A 24,210-nucleotide genomic window follows, 5' to 3' on the forward strand; every position below is an offset into this window, starting at 1 on the left:
GAGGGATAACTACAGTTTTGTTGTCCAACCCATACTTTTCTGGCACCGCTTCTTCCCCTCCACCTCTGTCCACATGGTCACGGAGGAACAGCCATTATTTGAACAATGATCTGTCCACCTGAACCACATCTGGTCAGACTCAAGGCCAGCCAGTCAGGGCCCCCCTTCCAGGAATTTGGCACGAGGACTAAGGGACTGCAGCTTAGTCTGGCCGAAAGCACTCATACAGCAGCCAGCCCAGGTGTGAGCAGCCGGGTTCCAACATGCAGACTGGCCCCAGGAGAGGCCAGTGTAGTCGAGAGAAGAAGGAAGCAAGTAGGCAGCAGTTAGACTGAATGGCCTTCTGGATTTCAGACCCCTCACTCTCCACAGTTGCCCAAGTTAGGCTGAGTGAGTTCCTGTTACCTATGACCCAAGGGCTCTGACAAAGCTCTTATTCCTCATCTTGTATTTCTTGGTTATTAAAATGTTTATGATTAAACTAAACCCAAAGCTAGCAAGAGGAAGCAAATAATGAAGATCAGAGCAGAGATAGGTGAAATGAAAAACAGAAAAACAACAGAGAATCAACAAATCCACAAGCTGGTTCTTTGAAAACATTCACTAAATTGACAAACCTTTAGCCAGACTAAGAAAAAAAGGGAGAAGCACAAATAACTAAAATCAGAAATGGAAGTGGGGACATTGTAAAAACGAGATAAAAATCATTATAAGAGAGTATTATGTGCAACTCTAGTCAACAAATTAGATAACCTAGAAGAAATGGACAAATTCCAACTAACATATAAATTACCAAAACTGAAAGAGAAAACGTGTATGACTCAATTACAGTTTTGGTATTGAGGGATGATTCCCATGAGATGGAGTCTAACTAGAATACATTTCTCCAACTCCTGTGGATCCTTTTACATTATTCTGTTTCCACCCCTCCAGCAACACTCCCTCCCCTCTGGCACGGCCAGAACAAAGAACAGGAAGCCTGAGCCCATACCGGAGACATTTGAGAACCATGTCCAAATCCACCAGGTAGGAAATGACGTAGGGCTTGCCGTTGTCCAGGGTCTCCAAGGCCTGAGCAAAGACAACAAGATCAACACGGACACAGGGGCACAGGAATGAATCAGTAAATCAGGTGACAAACAGCATTTAGGCTCAGCATGGTCTGAGAAGGGCTGGTGGCCCCTTTGTGCTAAATTTTGAGGCATTTCTGGGCCTCTTCAATGGCAGGGAGCAAGAGGAGGGGGATGGGAGGAAGGATGCACCAACTTCTCATTCAATCATTTCACTATATTTTTTTCAAGCTTCTACTCTATGGCGGATCCAGGTGCTAGGAATACAGAGGCGATCATGGAGCTTATAGAACAAAATGCCTTTGTAAAGCAATTATATTCCAATAAGGATGTTAAAAAGAAAAAAGAGCAAAAAGCCAGCAAATAATGACATGAATTAGTCACAAGTGTTAAAAGAGTGTTACAAAGTGCCCAACCCAGTTGGAGAAACTCCAGCCTGAGAAGCACCCTTTAGGCTAAAACCTGAAGGATATGTAGGAGGAACAAGGCAAAGGCGAAGGTATGAATGGTGACAAAGGGAAGAGTACCCTGGGCAGAGGAAACAGCATGTGCAAAGGCCCAAAGCTTGGCAGCGAAGAAGTTGAGGGAAAGCTGGTGAGTTGAGCTGTGTGTGTGAGGGCCACAGTTGGGAGATAGAGCCAGATCAGGAAGGCCTAGTAGATTATGTTGAGGGAACAGGGCTTTATCCTAAGGACACAGAATGTGATGGAAGGCTTAAGAGCAGAGTGCCATGGTATAATTTGCCTTCTAGAAGCTTCACTCTGGCTGCTATGTGCAGTATGGACTGGGGGAGGAGAGGGTATTGCCTCCTGGTTTCTTCTGCCTCTTGCAGACAGGGAGGAGGCCCACCACACAGAGAGGGTCTGGGAGAGGTGTCCATCCCTCTGGGGGGTCTCTCTCCAGGAAGGCTTTCCCATCATAGCCCCCTCCCCACCCGAGTCTCCTCCTTTCTTAGCCAAACCCACTGCATCAAAGGAAACACTGAGGCTTCCCAGGTTGGTACAGGAGGGTACCCCAAAGGTGTCCAGCCTACGCCATTCTGGCCAGTTACTTGTCAGCAAGGCAACACTTTCCTGGCTATCCGTGGGATATCCATTCGCCATGTGGGATGAGAGGGGAGAGGGCGGAGAACTTACTGCCAGGTAGGTCCGGTCCCGCTCAATCAGATCAGCCAGGCGGTTCAGCAGCCAGCCCCTTTTGGACGCATCCATGCGGCGCCAGGGCGAGCCCAGCTGGAATGCAGCCCGGGCAGCCTTCACTGCCCTGTCCACGTCTTCCTGGAAAACACCCACCAAGGTACTTCAGGCCTTCTCAGCAATAACCACCTCCAAATACCTCCTGCCCCGCTGCCGAACGTGCCCACAGGAGCTTCGGTCAATGCCTGTGTGGGAACTGCCCCAAACAGTTCCTCCCAGCCTCAAAAGGGCTCTGTTTGACCAGCTTCAGAATTAAATGACTGGGCTTCTCTCCTTCCCAGCAGTCATGGTGGGAATGAGGATCCTGATGGTTTCCATTTCTGGATTTCCATTTCAAAATCCCCCAGAGGGGAGCTTCCCTGGTGGCGCAGTGGTTGAGAGTCCACCTGCCGATGCAGAGGACACGGGTTCGTGCCCCAGTCCGGGAAGGTCCCACATGCCGCGGAGCAGCTGCGCCCGTGAGCCATGGCTGCTGACCCTGCACGTCTGGAGCCTGTGGTCCGCAACGGGAGAGGCCACAACAGTGAGAGGCCCGCGTACCACAAAAAAAAAAAAAAAAAAATCCCCCAAAGAGTTAAGTAGGGAGAGGCACTCAGGGATCAGCACTTAGAAATTGGCCATTTTTCCCCTCTTCCTTTCAAAACAAGCCCAGTGAAATTAACCATTCCTTCGGAGACGACTGGCAGTCTGCAACTAATGCAGGTTTAACCAGCTTCCCTCTCCTGGGAAAGCAATAAAATCAACACAGCTACCATTTTCCATATAGGGAGATGTGTATCAGGAGGTACGGAGCATAGTTTTCATTAATATTAAATACATTTACCATTAGACTACTCTATGAGCCAGGAAAGTATTCACACTTTCCTTTAGCAAAGGGAGAAAGGCCTTAAATGTACATATAGAAGACTGTTTTAAAGCAGAGGACAGGAGGCATTCTTGAATTATTTTTAATGCTTTTTCTATTTTAATAAATGAAATGTTTTTTACTGAAAGTTTAATATTTTTTTTTGCGGTACGCGGGCCTCTCACTGTTGTGGCCTCTCCCATTGCGGAGCACAGGCTCCGGACGCACAGGCTCAGCAGCCATGGCTCACGGGCCCAGCCACTCCACGGCATGTGGGATCTTGTCGGACCGGGGCACGAACCCGTGTCCCCTGCATCGGCAGGCGGACTCTCAACCATGGCGCCACCAGGGGAGCCCCTGAAAGTCTAATTTTTAACTTTAAAATTAGTATTACTGTTTTTTCATTACTATGGGTATATATAATCAAATCCAAATATACTATAGACACCATAGCTAGATCTCAGGAGATCTGAATTCTGCTGAAGAAGATTTCCATCTAGCTCTGTACTTCCCTTCTCTGACCTTCAACTTCCAGGTCTGAAATGGACAGATCGGATTAGATGTTCTCAAATTAAATTCCAAGTCTACAATTCTGCAACTGTATGAATTTTTTTATATTTTATTTTTAATATATCTTTATTGGTGTATAACCTGCTTCACAAGACTGTGCTAGCCTCTGTGGCACAACAAAGTGAAATCAGCCACATGCACACATATATCCTCTCCCTCTCGAGCCTCCCTCCCACCCTCCCTATCCCACCCCTCTAGGTTGTCCCAAAGCACGGAGCTGATCTCCCTGGGCTATGCTGCTGCTTTCCACTAGCTAGCTATCTATTTTACATTTGGTAGTGTATATATGTCGATGCTACTCTTACTTCGCCCCAGCTTCCCCCTCCCCGCCGTGTCCTCAAGTCCATTCTCTACGTCCGTCTACATCTTTATTCCTGCCCTGCCACTAGGTTCATCAGTACCTTTTTTTCTTTTAGATTCCATATATATGCATTAGCATACGGTATTTGTTTTTCTCTCTCTGACTTACTTCACTCTGTATGACAGACTCTTAAGTCCATCCACCTCATTACAAATAACTCAATTTCGTTTCTTTTTATGGTGGAGTAGTATTCCATTGTATTTGTGTGCCACATCTTCTTTGCACAACTGTATGAATTCCTGAACCCGGGTACAATCTAGCACTTTTACCTGCAAGGAAGAGTTTCTGTGGTTTCACTTAACTCAAAAAGTTTAATTGGCATTTTTAGTTATGAAAGTAATACACACAGTTTCAACCATAAAAAAACATGTTAGAGAATGAAACCGTCCTTGTGCACCCCCAACCCACTCAGCCCTGCCCTGAAGTTAAGTTACCATATCTCACCTTGTCCCCTTCAGCTACGTGACAGATGACATCCCCAGTGGATGGATTGATGGTGGGGAAAGTTTTCTTGCTGACAGAATCATGCCACTCGTTGTTTATGAAGATCTACAATGAGAAGGAAGAAAGTCCTCAGGATCAGCTCTCAACCTGATACTGACCACCAGCCATGTTAAAAAAAAAAATCAGAAAGAACAAATAGGAATTAGCTTCAGAGGGATGTGGCCTAGAAGTTAGAAGCACAGGCCTTGGAGACAATTCAAGCTGGAGCACCCACTCTGCCAAGTACTGTGGGTAAGTCATTTGACCTTTCAATGCCCTGGTTTCTTTGACCTGAGAAATGAAGACTATGTTCCTTTCTTATCAGTAATCTGTATATACTGCTGTGTAACATCATCTCAACAGTTGGTAGCTTAAAATGCTTTATTATTATCTCTCACAGTTGTGTCCATTGATTAGGCTCAGCTGGGCAGGGCTTGGTCATGTGGTTGCAGAGCGAGGGCACCTGGGGCTGCAGGTGCAAGATACTTTCTTCACTCATATGTCTGGCACCACATGGTTGCTTGGGCTTCCTGACTGTATGGCAGACTCAGGCTAGTCAGACCTCTCACATAACAGCTGGCTTCCCTAGAGAGTGTTCCAAGACACCAGGCAAAAGCTGAAAGGCTTCTTAAGACCTAGCTTCAGAAGTCACATGGCCTTATTTCTGCCACCAATTCCATTGGTCAGCATGAGTCACAGGCCCAGTCCAGATTCACAGGGAGGGAGGAGAGCCTCCACCTCTGCCTGGGAGGAGCAATGAAGAATTGGCAACCACTGTTCCTCTACCACACTACTGTAGTAGGGTTGTTATGAGAACCAAGTTAGATTATTCTTTCATCCATTCAGTAAATATTTAGTGAACACCTGCAATGGGCCAGGCACGGTTCTAGGGCTGAGGACACAGTGGGAACCAAACTCAGGAACTTTTCTCTCATGGAGCTGGCGTTCTGGTAGGCACAGAAAATAAAGAAGCAATCAAATATACAAGGCAGTCTCAGACTGCAGTCATAAGTGCAAAGGAGAAAAACAGGATCCATAGAGAGTACCGAAGTGGAGGAAGAGAGAGAGCTCTAGCTGGGATGGTCAGGGAGGGTTTCTCTGAAGAGCAGACATTTGACTTGAGCCCTGACTGATGAAAAGGAGCCAGCCATGGGAAGAATGGGAGGATGAGCCATCCAGGCAGCAGGAACAGCAAGTGCAAAGGCCCTGGCTCAGGTTTCACAGCCTCACACCGATTCGCTGAAGCACTTTAAGGAGGAGGTCAGCTACAGAGAAAGGCAGGCCGCAGTGGGTGGGGGTGAGCCTGGCTGGCCTTGTACTGTTTCCTTCTGCTGACCAAGATGTCAGCACCTGGAACCATGTGAATGATCTACCCATCACCTGCATGTCATGGAAATGGCTATTGACTGTTCCTGGCTACTCATTATGTGGGAGCCCCTGTACCAGAAGCTTTCCATTACTGGATCATTCCCATTTAAACCTCATAGCAAACCTAGGTAAGCTGCATCCTCCCTACAGTTGGGGGACACTGAAGCACAGAGAAGTCAAGCCACCTGCTCAAGGTCACACAGCAGTGAGAGCAGAGCTGGGATTTGAACCCAGGTCTTCAGAACTCCAAGGCCTGTGCTCTTTGCCCAGTTCTTCCCCCCAACTCCAGACTCCAGTCAGAGCCCATGTCTGCCTTCGAGGAGGTCAGAACTCTTGTTTCCTAATCTCCATCTTTATGGTTTACTTAACTGCCCTGCTGCAAGTTTGATTTTGAGTTTTTATTATGGGTGCTATAAAAAGCACCAGCCTCTAAGCCAGACAGACATGTGTTCAAATCTTGGCTCTACCCCTCACAAGCTGTGACCTTGGGGCCAATCCCTTCCTTTCCAGATGCTTCATCAGTCTCTGGGGATGACACATCCGGGGGCTTAAACGTGAGGACTAAATTCAACGAGGGGTGTAAGCTCCTAAGCCAGGACCCCACACACAGTGTGTCTCACCACCACAGTCAGTACACTACTCCAGATACCTGCACAGCAGCATACTAAATTAGTTTATCCTGAAAAAGTTTTCGTTGTTATTTTGCAAAGATCAGGAAGTATGAAGCGGAGAGTGGGCCAGTCTGGTTAAACTCCCCAGGTCCTCACCCCTTCCTCCCTGGGCGGGGCCCACACCGTCCCCTGATCTTGTCTAGGACCCTGGAAAGAGCACTCCCTGGTCCCTGTCTGCCTCTCAATGCCCTGGATTTGTTGAGTCACTCTCCACTGCTGGATTTTCAATAGTCCATCCTCCCTTCTAACTAATAGGATAAGCTGGGGTTTGCAGGAACCTGGAATCTTCCTTCTGTTTAGAGTTCCCACTTCCCTTCTCCTAAAGCCAGACTTCAGTGGTGCCCTCCTTGGGGAGGGGGAGCTAGGGTGAGAACCGTTCTCATACTAAGCCTCTGCCAAAGTTCTGCTTCAAGTGAGGAGAGCTTCATAGTGACTCATCTTGAATAAACACAAGAGTGGACTCTAGGCCAAATGCTTCATAACCGCTCGGCCAAAGACCCAACGCCTAACTTACATAACATGTTAACTCACTCTCCCCGGGAGGGGGTCCTACCGGGCTCACACTTCCCCATTATAGTTTCTAGAAGCAGAGGGACAGACAGCCTCATGGCATCAGAAGCTGACACTTTGAATCTGGACTGCTGGCAAAACTCATAGAGCTTTTCCATCAAAATGCTCTATTTTCTCTACATTTTAATAAATACATCTCACTGCATTTTATAAGTTGGATTCACTCATCCATGCAGTGGTTAAGTGTTAACCAAGTGCCATTGCCATGCTGGGCACTGAGTGAAACAGCCAAGTCCTGGCTCGTTGAACCAAAGTCCCGGAAGGAGAGACATGATCAACAAGCAAATGAAGAGAGAAGCAGAAACAAGCAGGCAACAGTGAGGACCAGAGGGGGTACCTGAGGCAGGGGCTTGGGGACACGAGGAACCAAAAGGGCCCCGTGGCTGCAGAGAGAGGGTGGGGGAGAAGAGAGGGGGCTCTGGGTTCCGCACCTACTGTGTGCCAGGACCTGCACTGGTGCTGGGGTCCTGGAGGGAACAGGACAGATGTGGGGAGTATCCATTCTCAGTGGGGATCATGGACTTTTTTTTAAAAATAAATTTATTTTTGCCTGCGTAGGGTCTTCATTGCTGCGCACGGGCTTTCTCTAGTTGCAGTGAGCGAGGGCTACTCTCCATTGCGGTGCGCGGGCTTTTCACTGGGGTGGCTTCTCTTGTTGCAGAGCACAGGCTCTAGGAGCTCGGGCTTCAGTAGTTGCAGCACGCGGGCTCAGTAGTTGTGGCTCGCGGGCTCTAGAGCGCAGGCTCAGCAGTTGTGGAACGCAGGCTTAGTTGCTCTGTGCATGTGGGATCTTCCCAGACCAGGGATTGAACTTGTGTCCCCTGCACTGGATTCTTAACCACTGTGCCACCAGGAAGTCCGATAATGGACTTTTATTCTGTAACTTGCTTTTATGAGTAAGTTTATCTTGGACGTTATTCCACAGGCATATCTGCCTCATTATTTTAAGCAACATAGCAATCTTCAAAACTAACGGACCGCAATTTATTTAATCATGTCCTACAAATGCACTTTTAGGAAAAGTTTTCACTGCAAGCAGACCTCAGAGATGTTTTGGGTTCAGTCCAGACCATCGCAATAAAGTATTGTAATAAAGGGAGTCACATGAATCTTTTGGTTTCCCAGTGCATATGAAAGCTATGTTTACATTATACCACAGTCTATTAAGGGTACAATAGTATGATATCTAAAAAAATCAATGTGCATACCTTAATTTAAAAATACTTTATTGCTGGAGCTTCCCTGGTGGCACAGTGGTTAAGAATCCGCCTGCAAATGCAGGAGACGTGGGTTCAAGTCCTGGTCCAGGAAGATCCCACATGCGCAGAGCAACTAAGCCCATGCGCCCCAACTACTGAGCCTGCACCTAGAGCCTGCGAGCCACAACTACTGAGCCTACGTGCTACAACTACTGAAGCCCACGCGCCTAGAGCCTGTGCTCTACAAGAGAAGCCCCTGCAATGAGAAGCCTGTGCACCGCAACAAAGAGTAGCCCCCGCTCGCCACAACTAGAGAAAGCCCAGGCACAGCAACGAAGACCCAATGCAGCCAAAAATAGATAAATAAATTAAATTTTTAAAAAAACTTTATTGCTAAAAAAAATCATCCTCCAAGCCTTCAGCAAGTCATAATCTTTTTGCTGGTGGAGGATTTGAAATATGGTGAGAATTACCAAAATGTGACAGAGAGACAGGAAGTGAGCCAATGCTGTTGGGAAAATGGCGCCAGTAGACTTGCCCAATGCAGGGTTGCCACAAACCTTCAATTTGTAAAAAACGCAGTATCTACAAAGTACAATAAAGCACAGCACAATAAAACGAGGCCTGCCTGTATTCCTGACAGTGCTGCTGCTGCAAACATCCTTAGACATGCATCTTTGCAAAGCTGCGGCAGGTTACTGTATTTAGAATTACTGAGTTGGAGGATAACATGATCCGTGGCTTCCTCGGATATCTTCTATTCCAGGCCCCTGCGGATTAGGAACTGCAAACAGAAACTTGTGGGGAGGGGTGAGAAGCTGGGGCAGGACAGTAGAGCTGGGAGCAGGACTGCAGGACCCTGGAGAGGACTCTTAACCAAAGTGAGGACAGAGTGATATTCTAGTGCCACCTCCACCCCATGGCAATGGACAGTCATAATCTGCCCAAGGTCGCCAAAAAAGGTTAAATGCCACTCAGCAGCTCCAATTTACAGATGCAGGACCCATCCTAGAAAGACTTTATTTTCAAGCTTTGATGCATGAAAGAATTAGGGATCTGTTACCTAGGAAATCTACACCCCTGGAATATGTTATTTTCCCTAAGAAGGAGTGAGGAAATGCTGTGGCTTTCTATCCTGGGGTGAATCCTGCTGGCAACTGCTTTTTCAGTGGCAGTTGGGTAATTTATGTCTAAGAGAAAACAGATCATAAGGAGAGAAACATAAACATGGAATGCCACCCACATTCACACTTATCCACACAATCATTTAGGTACCTCGGGGTTAGTTTGGGGTTAAGGCCAAGGGCAGCCACCTCCCCCAGAATGTCTCCCTGAACATTCTTTCCTCATCCCCCAGGGCCTTTGGTCTCACATTCCTGGACTTTCTATTATTTCTACAAAGATCTTAAAACTCCTAAACAAGCAATAAAAGCAACGTGATCAGTGTGGAGATATGTCACATGACTCACTCAGCACACAGCCATTCCAAACCACTGCTTAGCCCAACACAGGTTTTGGCTCATTCCATAACAATCTCTCAAGGAAAACAAGATAAATCAAACTCCTATTCTGTATATACCACCTATTAGCAGTGATTATCTGCAGGGGTGGGATATCAGAGGACTGTTTTTCTTTTCTTTTTCATTTTTATATTAGCTTATAGGCCACTTATTTTTAAAGAAACAAAACATTTAAAGTCCCCTTGAATCACTGCCCACAAGCAGATTCCTTATGCAGCCCTGCCCTCACGCCAAGGAGCATTTTCCTTCCAGGACATTTTTAGCCATTTATATGGACCTATGTTTATCCACATTTGATAGAAAGTCTGTTTTGATAATTTTAATTAGTTTCACATCACTCAGAGTACTAGACATTTTCCCCTCTTGAAACATTGTTTTTGAGATCCATTATTCATACGGTTCCAGCTAATTCCTTTACTGTGTGCACAGAATTATTCTTTCCTATAGCTGTAACATATGTTGTTCATCTGTTTCCCCGTGGAAGGCAGGCTGCCTTATTTCTTGGTTTTTGCTAATATGCAGCAATGAACATCTATATGTGCCTATGTATATGTCCAGTGAATTTCCACCTCACATACTTCTGTAATGCTTGACTTTTTGTACTGAGGATGTATTACTATTGGAATCAGAAAATTCAATATAAGGAGAGACCCTTTTTTAATTCTCTTTTTGTCAGTTTTCTCTTTAGTTCCTGAATGTTGTGGTCAAAAGGTTAAGAATAGAGACACAATCTTTTTTTCCTGCCCACAAGGTGCAGCTTGCAGGATCTTAGTTCCCCGACCAGGGATTGAACCCTGGCAGTGAAAGCGCAGAGAACTAACCACTGGAATGCCAGGGAGTTCCCAAGACACAAATTTAATTCACCCCGAACTCCCATTCAACTTTACCGCAACCTAGCGCAGCCCTCCAGGAAGCAAATTACAACTGCAACAGTGCCCGCATAAAATGGAGTTATACCACCATTATATTCTAAGCTCAAAAGCATCACTGTTATCTCCTATTTAAGGCTGCAGTAAATACGGAGGTGCAAGAAGCCATGAGCCAGGCACTTGCTAAGGGCTGTGCAAGGATGCCTCCCTTTTATCCTGACAGCAACCATATGATGTAGATGGGATTTTTACCCATTTTACAGATGTAGCAGCTAAGGTACAGAGCTAAGTAATTGTACCACCCTCCATATCCCTCTTTCCTTGCCTTATTTTTCTCCATAGCACCGATCGATCAGCTTGCTCCATACTATGCATTTCGCTTGTCTTCCAGGATGCAAACTTCCCATGATCAGGGATTCTTGCCTGTTTTGTTGGTTGGAATTGGGGTTGCTGAGGTGTCTTTTGAATGAGTGAACCTACCCGGATTGATGTTACTGAGTGACAGGCAGCCTGAGTCCAGAGAGTGAAATAGTGTCCAGTGATTTTTCTCATCTTCATTATTATTATCAACCAATATGAACTGGTGATGTTGAAGATGAAAAGTATTAGTCACACCTCATCCAAAGGAATTACTCTGCTGAAACCACACTCCCTTGAGTTTTCCTTTGAGTTGTCTTTCCAGACCTTAATTACTCTCCAAGTCAGGGAAGAAAAAAGGAATGAAAATCAGTTTCCTTGACAGAGCTGTGTCCCTGAAACCCACCAAGGATGAGAAATGTTGACCTTCATGAAGCCTGGCCATCATCAGCTCCCCATACAGGTCCCTGCTGGTGAGTGGGGGAGGAACTTGTCCTGTAATCTCCCTAACCCAACAAAGAAGTTCCCCCAACCCTGCAGCTCCACCCAGGACAAGTAGAGGCAAGAGGACCCCAGGAAGGCTGACCAAACCACCCCACTCTATAGACTCTTCTGGTTATGAAATAGATGTGGGAAGGAAAAGACCTATTGCCTGTGCCACCCCCTCTTCAAGGAGAGACCCAACAAGCTTGAAATGCAACATTCCCCCAAATACCCTTGGGTGAGAAAATCTAGCGCCTACAGAAGCAACTTCAAAGCCTGGAACAGCTCCTTCTGGGGAAACTCCAGACTCCAGAACAGTTCACTGAATGTCAAGGAATCAATAATCCCCAGGGAAATGTCCAGGCATATGATCTAGTTTGTACCTAGAGCTCCTGGTAAGAGACTCAAAATGTTAGGATTAGACCTTGGCATTCTTGCCATCAGGGATTGCAACAACTCAACACTGAAAATGGCCCAAGAAGCTTTAAAAGGGGCCTGTTCCAGCAGAGTGTGGACTGCTCATGCGGATTGCTTTGCAACCCCTGGGAAGAATAAATAAGATCTGAATGTACTAGTTTAGGAAGACAATCCAGATACATTGTTCAATGAGACAGCTTCAGAACAGTAAGTGCAAGGATCTCATTTAAGTAAAAGCAAAAAAAACCTGGTGCACGCTCTCACACACACACTGAGGCAAAGAAAAAGTCTGCAAGATCACAGACCTACCAGTTAACAGTGCTCTTGAAGGGAGTGCAATGGGGTATGCGGGAAGTTTTACTTCTGCGTTTGTATACAGTGAGCAAGGGTTCCTTTTTTATTTAAATAGCATTCTTTTTTTTTTCTCTTGCACCGCGTGGCCTGTGGGATCTTAGATCGAAACAGGGGCCCCCTGCAGTGGAAGCGTGGAGTCTTAACCACTGGACCAGCCGGTAAGTCCAAGGGTTACTTTTAGGATCTCAAAAAAATCTGATAAAGAAAAGCAGCTGCAGGAAGATTTCACTCTGCTCCAACTTACCTTATGAACTAAATCTAGAGAACAGGACTCGTGCTATCGACCAGAGCTGTGTGCACGTTTGGACCCTGTTTCCTCACCTCCACATAAGCACAAAGGAGGATGATCTTCATTAGATCCCGTGGCCACAAAGGCTTGGGATGCTGCTGCCTTTCCCTTGAGGATATTTCTGCTTGATGTTCAAGTCTTCCAAGCATGAACTCCTCCTTAAGCAGCCTAAGGAGCAGCAGCCGCTGCCTTTTTGGCTTGTGTTATGCAAAGGGCATCTTATTTTACCTTTTGTTTTTATTCCCTTGCAAATGACCATTTGTAACACCCTTTAAATCACACAGATGTGCCTTTACCCACTGTCTCTGTGCAGATTTGCAGCCAAGCTCCTGACCAGACAAGCAGGTCCCCTGTTGAAAGCAGCCAGTCAGGGGCCATCTCTACAGCATCCTAAGTCAGCAGTGACCCCTTTATTCCCACCCAGAGCTGCAACAATAGTACCATGGAAGGTTCTGGTTATCGGCTTACTCTTGGGGGCCTAGATGTGGACCCCAACTCTGCCGTTGACTCGAGTCTTTGGGTAACTCACTAAACCGCTTTGTAACTCAGTCTCTTCAACTGTAAAATGGAGATAATCACAGTACCTACCCCACCGGGCTGTTTAAGGATTAAACGGCACAACAAGTAAATGCTTAGACTGGTGCCAGGTGCAAAGGAGGTACACAGAGAATATGAGCTGTTACTCCTGTTTAGTGCCCACGTGGTGTATGAACCCCTGTGCTCACCCTCTGACCCCTTCCCACTTTATAGAAGTTGAAGCTCAGAGAAGGGCAGCAACTACACTTTTTACACAAACAAAATGAACTCTCATAACCAATTTCCTTCTCTGTGACTTTCAGCACTTTACCCAAACTCAAAGATCAAAAGAGAAAATATTCCCAAGTCCTGACTGAGCAAGAAATCAGCTACTGGGAGTCAACGTTATCCTGGAAAGTCCCTCCTTTCTTTGACCAAAGAAAGAGCCTTGGAAGGCACAGACACCATTTGGGGATTGCGCTGTTGTAGCGAAGGTCTCCACCCTTTCCCAGTTGCCAGCAGTGGAAGAGCCAGGACGCCGAGCGGCCGGGGCCGTGGCCTTGGCCTCTCGGCGAACTGGTGACCCTTAGCTGAAAAGGACTCCTTTTTGTTTTTCCTTTTGGACGTTCTTGGACGAGGGCATGAGTCAAGGGATAAAAGACTACGAAAAGACAAAACTGTTCCTGCAAAGAGGGTCTTAAATGGACATGTCCTCTGGGTGGGTGATGTCGTGAAGACTCTGCGCAGACACAGGACGACTAAGGCCCGAAAGCCGAGAACGACTGGGGATGGGGGAGGGGGCGGGGGATGGGACCTGGAAAACGGGCAGCGGCCAGACAAGACAAATAAGTGGCCAAAGTCACAGCTGCATAATGGAACCGAGGTGTCAGGGGCGGCGAAGGGGCCAAACTGCTCGCAGGCAGGGAAGGGAAGATGTGCGGAAACAGCAACTGCAGCAAACCCCTCGAGTCCCAGCTGGATAAACTGAGGCCCGAAGAGATCCAGTCCCTTCCCACCCGGCGGCCTCCGTCCCCAGAGAACAAAGCGCTGGGGCGGACTCACCTTGTTGTAGAAGACCTCGGGCTGCTGGTTTGGGGCCGGCACGGCCGGGGTGGCGGCGGCCGACAGCAGCCGGCGGCCCTGGTAGGGCCGGGCGGCGGCAAGCACAACTGCGCGCAACATGCCGAGGCTTGCGCTGGAGTGCCGAGCGGAGCCCTGGCGGCTTGAACTGGAAGGACGGCCGGGCGGGCAGCCCCGTGCGCGACCTCTCCCGGTCCCCGGCGCGGCCGCCAATGGGCAGGCGCGCGGCGGGGCCCTGGGGCGTACCCGCGCCTTCCCCGCCCCAGGCGGAGCTGCGCCTCGGCCGCTCGCCACCAATACGCGCGCGCGCGCGCCCGCGAAGGGGTGGATGGGGATCGAAGGTTGATCCTCCTGCGCGTGGCGCGCCGTGGGTGTAACGTGTCAGGATCTGGCGAGTTCACCGCACGTTGGCTGAACCCCTACTGTGTGCCTGAACCCTTAATGTGTACAGGCAAGAACCGAAGCGACCCTGGCCCTGACTTCAGGGGGCTTACACTCTAGTGGGAGAGGCCAACCTTAAACCAAACACGAGGTAATTTCAGATTGTGATAAGGGATGTGAAGGAAATGAATAGGGTGAAGAGGTAGTTGGGGCAGAAGGCACTGCTTTTAAATCCCTTGGTCAGGAATTGAGACCTGAATTGTTAAGGTCCTGTGACTAAGGGAAGCATTGCAGGGGGAGGAACAGCAAGGGCAAGGCCTTGAGATGGGACATCTGACTTGTGTTGCAGAAAGGGAAAAACTGGAGGCCAGTGAACAAGGGGGAGAGGGTTGGGAGGTGAGAAGAGAGAGGTGGGCAGGGCCAGAGGTGGAAGGATTTTAGAGGCAGTGGTGAGGGATTTGGAAGGGAAGGATAGATCTCGGAGAGACAGCAGTGAGTGGTCCTGAGCAGAGATTTTTAGTTCCCTGCCCAGGAATTGAACCTGGGTAGCCTAGATGAAAACCAGAAATCCTAGCCACTAGACCACCAGGAGCTAGAGGCTAGAAGCAAAGTGGCCCTGGCTCCTTCCCCCATTTGAAAGCAAGAATGGTTCAAAGAGGCAAAAACTGTAAAATCAGGTACAAAATTTATTATTAGAGACACAGCACAACTGTATGGGAGAACACACAGAGAAGCAGTTTATTTATGTAAGTCAGAAGTTAGGCAGAAATACATACCCAAAGAGAAAGGGTATGGGCATCCTCTAATGAGGAGGAGTGCAATAAAGAGGTGATTTAAATCTCTCATACAGGACAGTTCTTCCAGGTTTTTGTTTACATTTGGCCAATTATATATTTTTTAATTAATTTATTTTTGTTTGGGTTGGGTCTTCGTTGCTGCACATGGGCTTTCTCTAGTTGTGGCGAGTGGGGGCTACTCTTCATTGTGGTGTGCGGGCTTCTCATTGCGGTGGCTTCTCTTGTTGTGGAGCATGGGCTCTAGGTGCACGGGCTTCAGTAGTTGTGGCATGCAGGCTCAGTAGTTCTGGCTCACGGGCTTAGTTGCTCCAAGGCATGTGGGAACTTCCCAGACTAGGGCTCGAACCTGGGGAGCTGTTTAAGACTCCAGCCATTGGAACTGAGGCCAAAGAGGTTGAACAAGGCCCAAGTATGAAGTACCAGGCAAAGATGTTGATCCAGCGTCTGAAGGAGACCAGCAGAGAGAGAGAGTTTTGCTTTGAAGAGCTAATATGATGTCAGAAGGATATCGTGATAGTTAACAAAGCTGCTAAAATAGATTTGCCACAAAATTCTGATGGCTAAACACAATAAAGTCCCTGCCCACGTGAGTCTCACACAGTAGTTCCCCTCCAGGTGACTCTGAGGTCAAAATCTGATTCCCAAAGTCGCCCTAGGTCTCAGCACCATTCCAGACAACCGAAAGAGAAAAAAGCATTAAGGATGGCACAAGGGAGGTTTTTCTGGGCTGAGCCTGTTTCATTGGCTAGAATTCAGTCATGTGGCCATTCCTCCATGTAAAGGAGTCTAGAAAACAGGCTATGTCCCCAGGAAGAAGGGGAAATAAGTTTGGAGATCAGCTGCAGAGATAAACTGCAAAGTGAGTCTCCCTCTCTTCTCTGAATGCAGCACCCAGACCCCACTTCCTGTTCCCCTTCCCCAAGACATCTTGCTTTTTTCACTTAGTAATGTGTGTGGGAGATCTTCTGTACCTGCACCCAAGGAAAGTGCTCTTGAATGACCATTTAGGTTGTTTCTGATCTTTTGTCATTATAAACAATGCTGCAATGTATATCCTTGTCTTGCTTGAGAAATTCATAGAAATGGAACTACTAAGCTGAAGGATATTTACAATTTAAGTTTAGCTATTACTATATTATTCTCCATACAGGTTTGATCAATTTATGCCCCACCCCCTATCATGTCTGAGTTTCCTCACACCCTCACAAATACAGCTTATCAGATTATATTTTTTTAGCTTTGCTAATCTGGTAGATGAAAAATAGCATTAATTTGAATTTCTCTTCTTAGGAATGAGCTTGAGTGTCTTTGCCTGTGTAAAGTCACATATTCTTCATGTGCTACAAACTAACTGTTCATGTCCCTTGCTCATTTTTCTATTGGATTGGTTGTTGGTTTCTTTAAAATTGATTTGTAGGGACTTCACTTATACCAAAGCAATTAACCATTATTCTGTCACATGTAGTGCAAATACTTTCTGTCAGTCCTCATTTATCTCTTTACTCAGTCTATAACTTGTTTTTATTTTTGTTTTAGAGATTTTTTTGTTCGTTTTTGGTGGGGTTTTTTTGCCAATGCTTTCTTTTGTGCCTTCTGACTTTTATAGTATGTCTAGAAAGCCTTTTCCACTCTGAGATTGTTTTTAATTTCTCCTATATTTTTTCAAGTACTTTTTTTTCAACTTTGTTGAGATCTAATTGACATAAAACATTGTGTAAGTTTAAAGTATACAACATGTTGATTTGATATATTAACTAGCACCCCCATCACATCACCTAAATATCATTTCTTTTTTGTGGTGAGAACATTTAAGATCTACTCCCTTAGCAACTTTCGAGTACATAATATTGTTAACTATATTACCAATATAGTTAACTGTAATACCATGTTGTATATTAGATCTCCAGAATTTATTCATCTTATAACTGGAAGTTTGTACCCTTTGACCAATATCTACTCATTTCTCCAATCCCCAGCCCCTCACAACCACCATAACCATTCTACTCTGTTTCTATGGGTTTACCTTTTGCAGATTCCAATACAAATACAGTCATACAGTGTCATTCTGTCTCTGACTTATCTCACTTAGCATAAAGCCCTCATGGTTCATCCATGTTGTTGAAATGGCAGGATTTTTTTCTCATGGTTGAATAATATTCCATCTTCTTTATCCATTCATCTGTTGATAGTTGTTTCTGTATCTCACCTATTGTGAATAGTGCTCCAATGAACATGAGAGTTCAGATATCTCTTTGGGATGGTTATTTTAGTTTCTTTGGACTCAGAAGTAGGATGGAGAGATCAAAAGGCAGTCCTCCATACTGTTTTCCATAGTAACTGTACCAATTTACATTCCCACCAGTAGTATGTAAGGGTTCCCTTTTCTCCCCATCCTCACCAGCACTTGCTATGGTTGACTTTTTGTTGATAGCCATTCTAACAGGTGTGAGGTGATATCTCATTGTGGTTTTGACTTGCATTTCTCTGATGATTAGTGAGGCAAGTCTCTTTTCATGGAACTGTTGGCCATTTGTATGTCTTCTTTGGAAAGATGTTTATTGGTTCCTCTGCCCATTTTTTAGTCACGTTATTTGTTTTTCTGCTATTGGGTTATATGAGTTTTTTAATATTTTGTATATTAACCCCTTATCAGATATATGATTTGCAAATATTTTTCTCCTTCTGAAGGTTGCCTTTTCATTTTGTTGTTACTTTTGCTCTGCAGAAGCTTTTTAGTTTGATGTAGTCCCATTTATTAATTTTTGCTTTTGTTGCTTGTGCTTTTGGTGTCATATCCAAAAAATTATTGCCAAGACTGATGTCAAGGAGATTTTTTCATGGTTTTTTTTCCAGGAGTTTTATGCTTAAGTCTTTATTCCAGTTAATTCGAGTTAATTCTTGTGAGTGATGTAAGATAGGGGTCCAGATTCATTCTTCTGCTTTCCCAACACCACTTATTGAGTATTTCTTTATTTTCTAGTACTTTTATTGTTCATATTTTATGCTCTAAAATTTGATTCTTTTATTAATTTTGGTACAAGGAAAGATTTAAAGATCCAGTTCTTTTTCTTTTTTTTTTTTTTTGATGTTACTTGGAGTTCCTAACACCATTTATTCAATAATTAATCTTTTCCCCACCCATATGAAAAGCCATCTTTTTGTACTAAATGCGCTTGAGTAGTTGAGTATTTCTGAACTATATTCTGTTTCATGGATCTGCCTATTCACATGCCAGTATGATGCTGTTGTGGCCACTATAGCTTTCTTGTAAGTCTTAAGCTTTCTTGTAAGTCTTAATCTCTTGTACTAACATTTCTCTTGACCAAGATTTTTAAGCCTGGAAGTGATGAGTTTGCAAATATGCTTTTGAGGGATCCCTCTTGAGACAGCGTGGAAAATCGATTGTAAAGAAGAGACAGCCTGGAAGCAGAGAGCTGACTTGGGAAATGATGAGGGCCTGGTTAGAAGCAACAGGGATGGTTAGGAAGGAGGGCACAGAGGTAGAATTGGCAGGTCACTTGGTAGAGATGAGGGTGAGGGAGGAGTGGAAGATGGTGCTGAGATTTCTACCTTCTGCTGTTCACTAATAAGTGGAAGCCAGGAAAAACAGTAAATTTGCTTGTGGGGACAGGAAGGAGAAATGCATTAACATATAGACATTCATTTATGCTGAGATGGCGTGAGGCGACATGCTTGGATCCCCACTGGTGTGCATGGTTGTGTGTATCATTTTAGCACACGTTGATTCACAGGTTCATTTATTCTGGTTTGTTCGTCTGTGGTGCTCACCATACCTCACCAGCAGCTTTCTCACCCCTGGTCCCCTAGTTTTGGGGACCCATCTTCCCCATGCCCATCCTACCCTCTCTGCTTAAGGAAATCTTACCTATCAAGATTCAACTCAAATCCCGTCTTCTGGGGAAGACTTCTGTAACCACACTAGCCTCCTTTAGCTGCTTTCACACAATTTTCAGTTCAAGGTCAACCAAACACTGCAGCCGAAGATTAACTGCATGTACTGAAACCCTAATATATTTGTGGCTCCATTTGGCTCAGTCTGACCAAAGCATTAAATACAATTCAACTCTCAACCTAGATTTCTCCCTGACAATCTGTGTTGGCTCTATTCCTTCTTCCATCTTTCTTTCAGTCTGTTTTTGTGCTCTTCTGTAAGTCTTTATTCTGATTTTTTTTAAGATTATTTTTGACTGTGGACCATTTTTAAAGTCTTTTTTGAATTTGTTACAATATTGCTTCGAGGTTTTTTGGCCTCGAGGCATGTGGGATCTTAGCTCCCTGAGGAGGAATCGAACCTGCACCCCCTGCATTGGAAGGTGAAGTCTTAACCACTGGACTGCCAGGGAAGTCCCTATTCTGATTGTTTTAATCTCTTTTTTCTCTGGGTCCAACTTTCTTATTCTCCATTGCCCCTTGTCTATGGAACTCACTGCCAGGAAAGGAACTGACAAAAGCAAATCATCCTTAAAGGGAAGAAGAATGAAGCAGGGGGAGGAACTAAGCAAGCAAAATGTAACTTCTTTTCAGGTACCGCAGAGGGGAGAGATGCGGAACACTTTGACGTGAATAAATGTTGTCCTCCCACAGTGCTGAGATCATTGGGAGAAGCACCGAGGTGGGTAAGAAATAGTCATTCACTTCCTCTAAGAAAATATACAAAGTCTTAACTTTGAAGTACTCCAAAACATTTCATTGTTATGGCCCAACAGTGTGTTTTCAGGTTGAAAAAGATCTACTCCCACCTGCTCTCCAAAAACGGTGGTAACTGAGGTGTCCATCTAAAATGGTGAGATTTTAGCTCTTTGCTTATATAGTCCCAGTGCTGGGACACTGACACTATCAAATGGAAGGTGTGTTTTGTTTTTTGCAAAAAATGGTGGGGGTTAATTCAAAGCAACATTTAAACAGGAAGACATTCTCTCTCAGAGGCAAGAGGAAAAAATGTGATCCAGCCTGTGTGCAGGCTGCCCTCCTTACTTGCCTGTGTGCGCGCGCGCGCGCGCGCACACACACACACACACGCAGGCAACTCACCCTGCCCCACCTGCAGCCCAGCCCTTGGAGGAGACACACCCACCACACGGACTGCCCCCTAAGGCAGTGAGGAGGTACCCCCGAGATTCCCCGGCTCTGGAAACATACACACTTTCTTCATGGCAGGACATGCCCTCCTTGGTTGGGTGGGGCTTTTTCCTCTTCCTCCTTTTACTGGTGAGGCAGCCAGCACCTCTCAGGAAGCCCCTCAGAGATGGTAAAAATCCATGCCTCCAAGTGGAAAGAGCTCTACAGTCTTGTAGTTTAGGTTTGAATTCACTGACTAGCTGTGTGATCTTAGGCAAGTCATGTAAACTCTTTGAACCTCAGTCTCCTCACCTCTTAAATGGGCAGAAAAATGTATCTGCCAGTTGTTTTAAGGGTTCAAAATAATACATGTGCAGTTCTTGGCACCTGGTAGGTACTAAATACCTAGGAGCTATTACTCCATCCAGGGGATGAAGTGAGGGGAGTCTAGCCATTCTCTTTGCCCAGCTTCTCCAGATGGGGTCCCCAAACAAGCAGCATTCACGGTGAGCGCATTAGGAAGGCAGACCTGCAGAGTCACACTCGGCACTATAACCAGATCCCCGGGTTCATTCCTCTGCACATTAGCCTGTGAGAGGCTGCAGCCTCAGCTGGTCCAGCTGTGCCAGGCCCTGGTGGGGCCCCTGCAGGACTGTATCTCAGCTGAAGCACAGCCTCCTCTTTAGCCCCCTCTGGACTCCAGCCACGTGAAACACTGGCATGTACTGCAGGCTTCATATGTAATCTTTGTGGGTCAGCTCATTTAATCTTCAAACAATCCTGGGAGGGAATGCTGTTCTCCCCATTTTCCAAATGAGAAAAATAGCCCTACTAGATGAAAAATCACTTCCCTCTTGTCACCCAGCCTGTCTGTTACAGAGGCAGGATTGAAACCCAGGGAAGTTGGAATCCAGAAGCACAGCTGACAAAGAGCCTCTCCTTGACAGGACTCTTGCTAGGCTTCTCTAAGCTCTCTCCTTCTTCTTCTTCTCCTTCTTCTCCTTCTCCTTCTTCTTCTCCTCCTCCTCCTCCTCCTCCTCCTAAAGCACCGAGTCCTAACTAATGGACAGCCAGGGAAGTCCCTAAACTCTCTTCCTGACTGAGCCTCAACCTCAGCCTATAAAAACTGCAGCACAAATGATTTAGTCCACCCCCACTACATCTGAAGACCTGAACAAACACTAACACAGTTTCTAATAGCTCAAGGCCACACCGGAGCCTGGCAAATGTGCCTGCCTGAGAAAACTCAAAGCTGCCAGAAGTTACTGTTTATTCCATCCAACGCCTCAAGATAGGGCCCTATCTCCCAGTCTGTTTGAGAGGCTAGGAGCCAAACTTCCTTAAGTGCCAGTTAGCAAACCCAGGTAAGTTTCATGTGGACCAGAGCCCTCCACCTTCCCACTTTTTATAGATTTAGCAGACAATTCCATATGTAAACCCCGCCATTGCCCCTCCCTGCTCTCTCATTCTCCCTTTTTATTTTTTTTTATTTTTTTGCGGTATGTGGGCCTCTCACTGCCGTGGCCTCTCCCATTGCGGAGCACAGGCTCTGGACGTGCAGGCTCAGCAGCCATGGCCCACGCCATTCCGCGGCATGTGGGATCCTCCCGGACCGGTGCACGAACCCGCGTCCATCGGCAGGCAGACTCTCAACCACTGCGCCACCAGGGAAGCCCTCATTCTCCCTTTAAAATGCCTTCTGTACAAATGGAAGTTGAGGTCAGTTTATGCCGGGCCCACTTTCCTACTAGAAAATAGCATATATGAAATAGCATATTACTGATTAATATCTGTTCTTAATACTTTAGTGTCTGTCTTTGTTTATCTGTGACAGCTCCTTACCACTAGGTTATCTATCTAATGCTAATAAGATATAGAATTCCCTGAAATCATTTCTCTATTCAGCCATCTTGATTAAAAGAACTCTGTTCCCAGAGTACTTATCCAATAGGTGATCACAGGTTTGGACCCCAGGTTGCTGGAGTCTGGGACTCCTCCATCTTTCTGCTCTGACGCTCACACACATTGGCGAGGTCAATAGAGGGGAGAGGGCTGTAGCCACAAGGCACCGTGGAGGGCAGTATAAATACCAATCCAGATGTCCCAGAGGGGCTCAACCAATGCTTCAGCCCTGGGCTCGCGCTGGGTTTCCTTGTGAGTGCAGAGAGGTGAGCTGCAGCACAGCCCTGGCATCCCCAAGGCATCCCTGGGGAACTCTGAAGTCCTGGGTGGTGACAGACAGGAGCCATCTCTTAGACAACCACGGGGGACTCTAGGATGGGAATGTTGGTGGAGAACGCTGGAGCCTGTTCTTTCAACATCACTCCCAGTGACGTCCTGAAGGGGTCGCACCCAGGCGAGTTGCCTGAAATCTGGTCTCTTACAGCCTCTCTAGGATTATTCTGGAATTATCTGACAGAATCTGAAATCAGGGCTTGGAGGAGCACAGGCAGCTGTGGATGCGAAGACCACAAGTCGCTGCAGGGAGCATGAGGTTGGGGAGAATAGGAAGGGAAGGATGAAAGCCTCTCCAGAGCTGGCATCCTGGATGGAACCCTGAGGCCCGGGGACTGTCTCGGGACCGCTGGGGAGGGCTCAGCCCTACAGGAATCTAGCCCCTGATGCCAAGGGACGAGCAGAGGAATGTGTGTTCAATTGTTTGGGGATAGAAAATTGCTGTGAGAAAGAAAAAAAAATCATTAATATGTTATGATCACATTTTGTTCCCTTTCCCAAGGCAGGCTAATAGGAAGGCAGGCCCAGCCACGTAGGGCTGGTGGCAAGATGTTAAGTGTGCCACAGATAAAACTGGTCAGGCATGCTTATCACCACACCAAGCCTGTCCACGCCCAGCGTGCACCCACACCACGCGCTGACCCCACTCCAGAGGAGCACAGTGCTGGCGCATCACCACACCAGTTACAGCATTGGCCCACCAGAAATGCCAACTGTCTGCTGAAGGTGGGGAAAAAGCCAGATGAGGGCCAGGTTAGATTTCCTTTATCCTTTAGATTCTTGGCTCGTATCTTGTTAAGGCTCTGCCCCCATTCCCCTGGCTTTCCTTCTCTTTTCTTTCTTTTTTATCTTATTTTATTTATTTATTTGTTTGTTTATTTATTCATTTATTTATTTGGCTGCCCCATGCAGCATGTGGGATCTTAGTTCCCCGACCAGGGATCAAACCCATACCTCCTGCAGTGGAAGCATGGAGTCTTAACCACTGGATCGCCGGGGAAGTCCCTCTTTCTTTTAATTTTAATTTTAATTTTGTGGGTGGTTCTTTTGGAGCCTTCTGCAGCATTAGGGAACCAGCTCTAATCCTCCTTTATTCCTTCTTCATCCTGGTGAACTTTGGAAAGCAGAAGGATCTTTTAAAAACTCAAATCAAAGCAAGTCACACCGCTATCTAAACTCACACTTGTCACATTTAGAATCAACACCAAACTCCTGACCAAGGCCCCTGAGGCCTCACGAGACCTGGCACCTCCCACTCTCTGTGCTCCTCACCCAGACACACTGGGCTGCCCCCCAGGGCCTCTGCATTTGCTGCTCCTTCTTCTGAAGCACGCTTGCCTGTTCATGTCATGCACGTCTGGCTCAAATGCCTCTTCTGGAGCGAGTGCCCCCTCCTGAGCCCGCAGCTCCTCACCCCCAGCAGTGCCTATCACATCACCCACCACAGCACTCACCACAGCACCCTCCTCACTCACCACAGCACCCTCATCACCCACCACAT

The 24,210-nt window shown here is 46.5% G+C and overlaps 1 protein-coding gene across 1 annotated transcript in view; it reads right to left on the reverse strand.

Moving 5' to 3' along the window:
* Positions 1-14,433, reverse strand: part of ALDH2 (aldehyde dehydrogenase 2 family member) — a 29,052-nt gene extending 14,619 nt beyond the window's left edge. Inside the window, exons 1-4 of the mRNA XM_024741493.1 lie at positions 14,200-14,433; positions 4,486-4,590; positions 2,207-2,347; positions 992-1,071 (exon numbers count right to left, since the gene is read on the reverse strand). Coding sequence (XP_024597261.1) covers positions 992-1,071; positions 2,207-2,347; positions 4,486-4,590; positions 14,200-14,319 — 446 coding nt within the window. The 5' untranslated portion in view covers positions 14,320-14,433. The remainder of the gene's footprint in view (positions 1-991; positions 1,072-2,206; positions 2,348-4,485; positions 4,591-14,199) is intronic.
* Positions 14,434-24,210: the final 9,777 nt, after the last annotated feature.

This window comes from Neophocaena asiaeorientalis, unplaced genomic scaffold (assembly GCF_003031525.2).
Source record: "Neophocaena asiaeorientalis asiaeorientalis breed wild unplaced genomic scaffold, Neophocaena_asiaeorientalis_V1.1 scaffold648, whole genome shotgun sequence".
In the NCBI taxonomy this organism is placed as follows: Eukaryota; Metazoa; Chordata; class Mammalia; order Artiodactyla; family Phocoenidae; genus Neophocaena; species Neophocaena asiaeorientalis.